Source organism: Cicer arietinum, chromosome 5, assembly GCF_000331145.2.
Source record: "Cicer arietinum cultivar CDC Frontier isolate Library 1 chromosome 5, Cicar.CDCFrontier_v2.0, whole genome shotgun sequence".
NCBI lineage: Eukaryota > Viridiplantae > Streptophyta > Magnoliopsida > Fabales > Fabaceae > Cicer > Cicer arietinum.
The window spans coordinates 626,464-636,511 of record NC_021164.2 but is presented as its reverse complement, the minus strand read 5'-3'; the positions used below and the strand labels follow the sequence as shown (position 1 = coordinate 636,511).

At 28.9% G+C, this 10,048-nt stretch overlaps 1 protein-coding gene across 1 annotated transcript; it reads left to right on the top strand.

Moving 5' to 3' along the window:
* The first annotated feature begins 802 nt into the window (after nucleotides 1–802).
* LOC101502658 (putative disease resistance RPP13-like protein 1) lies at nucleotides 803–5,929 on the top strand. Its single transcript, XM_004499521.4, has 2 exons — nucleotides 803–4,664; nucleotides 5,631–5,929. Exon 1 carries the CDS (start codon nucleotides 913–915, stop codon nucleotides 4,657–4,659), a length of 3,747 nt encoding a protein of 1,248 aa, XP_004499578.1. The 5' UTR covers nucleotides 803–912; the 3' UTR covers nucleotides 4,660–4,664; nucleotides 5,631–5,929.
* Nucleotides 5,930–10,048: the final 4,119 nt, after the last annotated feature.

Genomic DNA, 10,048 nt, shown 5'->3' with positions numbered 1-10,048 from the left:
TGAAATATTTCTCAATTCAAAACATTAGATCAATCAAATATTTCATATGTACTGTGTGTTTGGGAATTAAATCAAAAACATGATCAGGGAAGCTCATGACTTACAATAACTAAATTATTTAATTTTAAATACTTTCGGTTCATAGAGAAATGAGACTCTAAGAAAATTTGGAGTTCAAATACGAAGTAAGTAATGTTTGAGAAAGTGATAGAATATTTAGCAATTAGTTTTTCTTTAAAATAATGTGTAATTAAAAATATGTAAATTTAACAAACTATTAATTAACATATTAATTTAAACAGATTATTTGGTTCATCATTTAAACCATTAATGATTAATGGTTAATATTCTATTAACTTTTTACTTATTACTATATTTTATTGTGTATATATTTTTTATATAATACTCTTTTCATTTTATTTTTTCATAATCTATAATGAGTGAAATGTATATAAGATATTAAATTATAAATCGGTTTATCAAACCTTTAATTTTTTAACAATTTTAAATTTTATTTATTCATTAAAATATAAATAAAACTTTAACATAATAATTTAATGGGTAAAATTTAATATATGAATTAGTTACAATTACATTTTTCAAAACATTTTACAAATTCTCAAAAATGTGTTTATATACTCACATATAATAATTATTCAAATAAACTCAACTAAAAAAAATTCTCTACGACACAATATCAACAAGTTATATTATTATTTAAATTTTAACATCTGATTCACAGTAATACTAATATAATATATATATATTATTTAGTGGTGTGCATTCTTGGCAGCGTTGACTTTAATTATTCATTCACAACACAACAATGTCCTTCAATTAAATCTTCATAGCTCTCAATTTAGTTTCAACTTCCTTCCTTTTGCTATTTCACATTCACAGTAACAGTACAAGATGGCTGCAACTTTGGTTGGAGGGGCTTTTCTCTCTGCAACTGTTCAAACCTTAGTTGAGAAACTTGCGTCAACTGAATTTCGTGATTACATCAAAAACACCAAACTGAATGAGTCGTTGTTGGCAGAGTTGAAAACAACACTGCTCGCTCTTCAAGCTGTGCTGGATGATGCAGAGATGAAGCAGATCACAAACACTGCTGTCGAAACATGGTTAGATGAATTGAAAGATGCAATCTTTGATGCTGAGGATTTGCTCAACCAAATCAATTACGACGCCCTGCGGTGCAAGATGGAGGTAAAACAAGGTGAAAACATTACTGGTCAGGTATGGAACCTCATTTCATCTCCATTTAAAAACATCTACGCAGAGATCAATTTACAAATGAAGAATATGTGTCAAAGGCTGCAACTTTTTGCTCAGCAGAGAAACATCCTTGGCTTGCAAACTGTGAGCGGGAGAGTTTCTCGTAGAACGCCTTCGAGTTCAATGGTAAACGAATCTTTTATGGTTGGTAGGAAGGATGATAAAGAGGAACTAATTAGTATGTTGTTATCACACAGTGACACAAATAGTAATAATATTGGTGTTGTGGCAATTTGGGGCATGGGGGGTGTTGGCAAAACAACCCTTGCCCAACTTCTTTACAATGATAAAAAAGTACAAGAACATTTTGATCTGAAAGTCTGGGTTTGTGTGTCGGAGGATTTCAATATTTTGAGAGTAACTAAATCGTTGCTTGAATCTATCACTTCACGAGGCAGTGAAAGCACTAATCTTGATTTTCTTCGACGTGAATTAAATAAAAACTTGAGTGATAAAAGATTTTTGTTAGTGCTGGACGACCTTTGGAATGACAATTATAATGATTGGGATGAACTAGTAACTCCTTTGGTTAACGGAAAAATTGGAAGTAGGGTCATCATCACAACACGCCACCAAAAAGTTGCTGAGGTTGCACACACATTCCCCATTCATAAAGTAGAGACGTTATCAGATGATGATTGTTGGTCTTTACTCTCAAAGCATGCATTCAGAAGTGAAAACTGTCAAAGCAACGAATCCCCAAATCTAGAAGCAATTGGCAAGAAGATTGCAAAAAAGTGTGGTGGATTGCCCATAGCTGCTAAAACACTCGGAGGACTTTTGCGTTCAAAAGTAGATGCAAAAGAGTGGGCTGAAATTCTAAACAGTGACATATGGAAATTAACAAAGGATAATATTTTGCCTGCTTTGCGTTTGAGTTATCAAGATCTCCCCTCTCATTTGAAAAGATGTTTTGCCTATTGCTCAATTTTTCCGAAGGATTTTCCATTTGATAGGAAGCAATTGGTTTTGTTGTGGATGGCAGAAGGCTTCCTAGACCATTCTCTAGAAAATAAAACACCTGAAGAAGTAGGCGACGACTACGTCAATGAATTGTTGTCCAGATCCTTAATTCAAGTACAACAATCAAACGGTAATTTTGGAAGACAAAAGCTTGTTATGCACGACCTTGTTAATGATTTAGCCTCAATGGTATCTGGGAAAAGTTATTTCAGGCTTGAATGTAGTAGTAAAATCTCTAAAAATGTTCGTCATTTGTCATATAATCAAGAATTTTACGACATTTTCAAAAAGTTTGAAGTTCTGGACAATTTCAAATGCTTGCGAAGCTTCCTACCCGTTAACCTTTTCGACTTCAGTTATGATTATTACTTATCTAGAAAGGTTGTTGAAGATTTGCTACCCAAACTCATAAGGTTACGTGTGCTGTCCTTAAGTAGTTATCGAAACATAACCACACTACCAGAATCAATTGGTAGAATGGTGTTGTTGCAATATCTAGATCTCTCATTCACTGGAATCAAAAGCTTGCCTGATGCAATTTGTAAACTTTACAATTTGCAAACCTTGAATTTAATGGGGTGCATGGATCTTACTGAGTTGCCACTATGTTTCGGACAGTTGATTAACTTACGTCACTTGGATATTAGTGAGACAAACATAAATGAGATGCCAAAACAAATTGTTGCACTAGAAAACCTTCAGACATTAACTGTTTTTGTAGTTGGCAAGCAAGAAATTGGGTTAAGTGTCAAAGATCTTGGGAAGTTTCCTAACCTACAAGGAGACCTTTGTATCAAGAACCTGCATAATGTCATCGACGCCGTTGACGCTAGTGATGCCAACATGAGAAGCAAAAAACATATTGAGGAGTTAGAGTTACAATGGAGCAAGCAAACTGAAGACTCGCGAATGGAGAAAGATGTGCTTGATATGTTGAAACCGTCACTAAATCTCAAAAAACTGAGCATTGACCTATATGGAGGCACAAGCTTTCCGAGTTGGTTGGGAGATTCTTCTTTTTCAAACATGGTGTCCTTGTGCATCTCTAATTGTGAATATTGCATAACAGTTCCACCACTAGGACAACTACCTTCTCTCAAGGACTTGACTATTAGTGGTATGAAAATGGAAATAATTGGGATAGAATTCTATGGGATGACATTAGAACCTTCCATTTCTTCATTCCAACCATTTCGATCTCTCGAGAAACTGAATTTTGATTGCATGCCGAATTGGAAGGAATGGATACACTATGAAAGTGGTGAAGTTGCTTTCCCTCGTCTTAGAACTTTGTCGTTAAGCAAATGTCCAAAACTAATGGGACATATGCCTAACCATCTTTCTTCAATAGATGAAGTTAGCATAACTTGTTGTGATAGTCTCTTGACAACACCGCATACTACGTTACATTGGGTCTCCTCATTAAAAAAAATAAGTATTCAAAAAGATCAAAATTCTCTAATGGTTTCTAAAAGGACCCAATTGTTGTTACCTGTGAGTGAAAGGACCCAATGGTTGTTACCTGAGAATGATTCTCCATGTCTACTACAGAGTTTATTTATTCGTTACTATGATACACTATTTTCAATACCTAAAATTATTATGAGCAGCAATTGTCTTCAATCCTTGAAACTCTATGATATTCCGTCTCTTGGTGCTTTTCCAACAGATGGTCTACCCACTTCATTGCAATCACTTACTATTTATAATTGTGAGAATTTAGCATTCTTGCCTCTTGAAACATGGGGCAATTACACATCGCTTGTGAATTTGCATTTAGCGAAAAGTTGTAATTCACTTACCTCATTCGCATTGGATGGTTTCCCAACACTCCAAAACCTTCATATTGATTCCTGTACAAATTTGGAATCCATTTTTATTTCAAAAACATCTTTGCTTCTTCCGTCATCTTTGACTCCACGGATGGAAACTCTAACCTCTCTAGAATATTTGTATCTCAAAAATCTTCCAAAACTATCATTTTGTGAAGGAGCTTGCCTACCTCCCAATTTAGGATGTATTTATATTGGATCAGTGAGAATAACAACACCTATATTTGAATGGGGTCTCCAACGCCTTACTGCTCTTTCAACATTGAGTATTGGAAGTGATGATGATATTGTTAACACCTTGTTGAAGGAGAAATTGTTGCCTATTTCCCTTAGGGATCTATTTATCCATCATCTCTCTGAAATTAAATCCTTTGAAGGAAATGGACTTCGACACCTTTCCTCTTTAGAAGCACTTTGCTTTAATGATTGTCCAAGGCTTGAGTATTTGTTAGAAGACACATTGCCTTCCTCTCTTAAGATACTGAGAATTGTGAAATGCCCTCTATTAGAAGCAAGGTATAAAAGTCAGAGGTTGGAGCATCTGTCCAACCTAGTCTTACGTATAAATGGTGAAGTGATAATATGAGTCAGGTATGATTTTCTTTTATGCCTCTATCCACAGAATTGTTCAATTTTATTTGTGTGATTGTTTGTATAAGCTAGTAGATCTATAAAATAGTCAACTTTATAGGAACTACTGAGATTTATATATTGTTTTTTTAGGAGAGATTTATATATTTGTTGATATAATTATAACTAACAAATTGTGTTAATACACTTAATTATTTGATGTAATTGGTTGCAGCATCGTTAATTATTTCGACATACTTATGTTTTAATACAGTTCTTCTGTTGATAAAAAAACAATCGTTCAACATTCCTTGTATTAGAAGAATCTTTGAGAAGAATTTGATTAATTAGATCTCCAATATGAATAAGATCAACGAATTTCTTTCAGCAAAAAGCATCATAGTAAGATAGAGTACAATTGCAGAAGAACTAAAGATTTTGTGTGATATAAACACAAAGGAAAGAACTAAAATACCCTCTAAATCTATGATATAAACACAAAGATAGACAAATAATTTGTGTGAGGACTATCTGTGTTTTAAAGTCATAGTGCAATTGGATACTGATTTAGTTGCAGACACTACCGTACCACTGCATTATTGCGGCTGCATCATGTGAAGTGGTCCTCAATTTGAAGTCTAAGACTTTGTTCCACAATTCTGAACAAGTAAATGAAAACTAAAAGGTTCATTGCTTTGTTAGTTTGTGCAATGTGAAGCATAAATAAATGCAACAAGTAGAAGTAGATAATTAAGAATCCACATTGATTCTTGGTTCTAAATAATGTTAACTTGTGTTTCAGTAAAATATATTTATCCTTAGGTAATATCTTCAATTTCTATTTTATGTAACTTGCCCTCAGTATCAGATTTGATGTTCTCTCGATTTCAATTTTTTAAAATCATATCATTGATCCGAATAGAGATTTGGTTCTGAGACATGACTGTTAGAAGCCATTGTTCATTTTGATTCTTTTGTTGTTAACAGGTGTGTCATCGGTAAGACAAGGAAAGTGCATATACAGAGATTTGGTTCATCTTTTCATTTCTCTGCAAGAAGCAACAGTCACTGATTGATTTAAGTTGGAAGCATCTTTTCATTTCTCTTAAAGATAAATAGCTGATATTGTTGGCGGTTGGAGTACAAATAGTGTTATTTGATGATGTTAATCCTTTCTTCTTTTACTTATTTTTGAATTGAGACACTATTTGTGATTTATTTGTTTTATACTTCAATTCTTGAATGTATTTTATTATATTGGGTTCAAAAAAAAAATTGTTGACCTTTATAGTTGTTTTCCACTCCGCTAAGCATTTTAGATCAAAGACTAACTCTTAATTATAACAAAATAACCGACACATAACTTAGCACGATAAGTTGTGGAGAATGTAAGTTGTTTTAGTCGATATAAAATAAAATTGAGATTTTAGTAGAATGTTTTACAACTTTGTAAATACATTATGTGTTATTATGATAGAAATCTCTTTTAAAAATGATCTCAAAATTGTATATCTAGGATAAGATTTCAATAGTTTTTTTCTTAAGTTTTTGAAAGTTAAAAATTCATATTTCATTTATCATTTGTTAAAAAAATTTAAATTTTTGTGAAAATATTTATAATGTTTTAAATATACCCATAAAATTATGCAAAACATTAAAGGGTACACATGAGTGACTTAACAATAGAGATGAAAAATGTTATAAGAGCTACTCAAGTAATTAGATTTCAGTGATTAATGAATTCTCTGTAGTTTATTTTAGAAGATTTTTAACAAACATAATTCACTTAATATATTTCATAGAAATCTTCGTCAAAATAGTACTGAGAGTAAACAAAACAAAGCACATCTTTAACATGACTTATCTTCTTTTATTTTCAACTACAACACGTTTATCAGTATATGTTAGATGATTTATTTATTTATGTTGTATATGAGTTTAATACGTAACAATAATAGAATATTTTCTTAGTTTAATATCAACACATTATCCTTCCTATTTATGTTACATTATTCATGCAGTTTAAATACTTTGTTAATTCAATATCAATCCACTTTTTTACTTTTTTTTTTTCTTTTACTTTTTTTTTTCTTTTTTTTTTTCTTTTTTTTTTTACGTAATTGCTAAACTATATAGTAATTTTGAATAATTTTTGTATCATCCAAATAATTAAATTTCTAAATTGATTATAACAAAATCTAAAATAACTATTAATTAAATGTAATATATCATCCCTTCGATGAGTCGGAGTTTGTTACAGGTATTATCAATAAACTATTTGAAAGCAGTTTCACGAATTATGGATAATGTACGCCCGCTCTTATCTTATGGATCCAATCCAATCTGATACCACGTATTATCAATAAATTATAACTACTCAAACACGGAATAGTTCATAGATCTTTGGTTTCGATTAACAAGGAATAGAGACTTTACAAATAAAGCCCGAGGATTGACATTCGTTATTTTATATGTATATGGTTACAATTATATACGTTCACAATGTGCCTATTTGCCCCAAGGAAAAATCCCAGAATTCCTTGTATTTTCTTGTAAAAGTGCGGATTTTCAAGAAAGGGAATCTTATGACATGTTAGGAATATCTTATGATAGCGCAGTTTCACAGTTGCACATTATCTGTTTGTATTGATTTAAGAGCAGTTTCACAGTTGCAAATTATAATACATTTCGTAACAAAAATAGAACACACATTTCTTTCTCGTTAAATATTAAACGATATTATTAATAATAATTTATAAACATTTTAATAATATAGTAAATTAAATAATTGAATATGTAGCTTGTTAAAAATATTTTTGTTTATTTTTCAAAGTTTCATTTATTATTATGAATGAAGTATTTTTTATTTGTTAATAAGTAACTAAATAAGAAATAGTTTTATTTTATTCAATAATAAAAACTTGATATTATATTTAGATATTATATAATCATTTTAAGGAGTTCTATTATTTATGAGATATTGACATTGTTAAATACACTGTATAATAAATAAAATGATCCTACTATCTTTTATTGTATTAATGAAAATAATATATATATATATATATATATATATCAAATTTGTGAAAAAACATAAAATCTTATAAAATTTTATGCAATTCTTTAAAAAAATACAATTATTTAATAAATAATAGATATATAAACAAATGTAATAGCTTCTGAAAAACATAAATGTAGTAGTAAATAATATTCACTATTATCATATGATATGAATGACTCTAAATTCATATTTAATAGATGAGGAAAGTGAACAAATGAATTCGCATGATGCATGTCAAAAAGTAGTTTAAAAAATAATCTTTCACATATGTACCAAGCATTAGCATTGATGATTGAATTAAAAGTAATAGAAAATATATATTATTGATTTATGTAATATTCAACATTGCTTCTTTTTATCATTCCTTTAAATAAAATTCATAAAACTTCAAAAAATTTAATTAAAAGTAAAAATCTCAATTTTAAATTAAATTTAAAAATAAATTATTGATCAAAGAGTTAACAAATTTGATATCTAGTAGTTGGAACTATCCTTCATATGTTTTTGTTCACTTCCTTACAAATTAGATTTTTTAAAGATTTTTTTGTAGTATTGAAAAAATTTAAATCATTCTTTTTATAATAACTTAAAACTACGGTCCAAATATGTTGAAACTTATCTAATACACGATGGTTCTTAGGATCTTAGTGGTATTCTATTTGAAGAGTTACATTAGAAATTTTTTAAAATTTTTTTAACAATTGAATTAAAATCAATTTTTATGATATTTAGATTGTTAGAGATTATATGATTGTTTTTCTAATGTATGCATATTATATAATTATATTACTATTGCATATTTAAGAGACATTTCTGATTTACTGAGTTAAAAGATAGATTAAATATTTTCACTTTAATTTTTATTAATGATTTATTTTCTAAAATTAATTATAAATAAAATATTAATGATTTACAACAACAAAAATGCATGCAAAATACAATTTTAATTACCACGAGAATATATCAAGGTTGACCTTGTAATAATGAGAGAGTTGTGTTAGTTTTCTTACATGTGATTTGGAAAAAGCTTAGTTCATTTTACTTTAAATTGAAGCATATCATTATGCTTGAAAAGTTAAAAATAAATTTAATGAACAGTAACAAAAATTCATTTTACTTACAAACATCACATACAACTTCACTACAAACATGAAAGTTGAGATTTCACACGAGTCGTGCAAAAGCACGGTATATTTTTGTGCAAAACAACAACCTCAGAATAAATAAGCTATCTTTTTAAAAACTTCAAGTATTTATTTTATGTTTTAATATATTAACAAAATCAATATATTTAAATTGAACCTTGTGAAATATTTTTTATGTTATTATTACTCAAAAAAAAAAAAATTAATGCCTACAAATTTGGTTAGTTCGGCACGCAAATAGACACATAATCATAATGAATAGAAATAGGTTAAATGTCCTATTAGTTTCATAAATTTCAAGATTTTTCTCAATATAATAATTTAAAAACTTCAATTTCTAAAAGTACTTATTCATGTAATTTAATTAAATTTAATTATAGTTTTGACTCTTCTATTTTTACCAATTCACGAAATTAGTCGTTTTATTTTAAAAGTTGATAAATTTGGTCATTCACTTAAATTTTTGAACTAAAAAATGACGATTTGACATATTTTAATGTAGCATTCGATTTTATGATACATAATCATCTAAATACATTAATTATTCATGTCATTAATTAAATTACAACAATGAAAAAAACTGAAGCTCGAAGTTATGTTTTTAAAGGGGTTTTATTATAATTTTATGATCATTTATCATCCTCATATGAAATCTCACTTTATTTAAAATATGTCACATTATCATTTTTTAATTAAAAAATTAGAATGATAGGCCAAAACTGTTAAATTTTTAAATAAGGGGACCGGTTTCGTGAATTAGTAAAAATAAAGAGACTAAAAGTATAAATAAGCATTTAATGAATAACATATAAATAACTAATGCTTCTTGATAGTTCTACATTATTCTATTGCATGTCACATCATTTAAAATAATTCAATTGACCATTTTTTAGTTCAAATTAAAGGATAGATTAGAACTGTCGGATTATAAAATACAGGGACTAGTCTTATGAATAATAAGGAGAACACAACTATAATTAAATTTTTTCATTTCCATATTGAACTATAATCTTTAATGTAGTTTTATATTTCAGTTTGCAGAAAGAAAAAATTGAAGGTGTGAAGGAAGATTGATGAATCTCAATTTCTAGGGATTAAACTTATTTACATTAAATAAAAATCATCATTGGCATATCATCACTTGTAAATCCATGTCATTAATGAAGATGGCATGTCGGCAAAATTAAGCTTCAAATTGG

Excerpts from the sequence above, each read along its gene's own strand:
- LOC101502658 (XM_004499521.4), top strand. The coding sequence starts at position 913 with ATGGCTGCAACTTTGGTTGGAGGGGCTTTTCTCTCTGCAACTGTTCAA.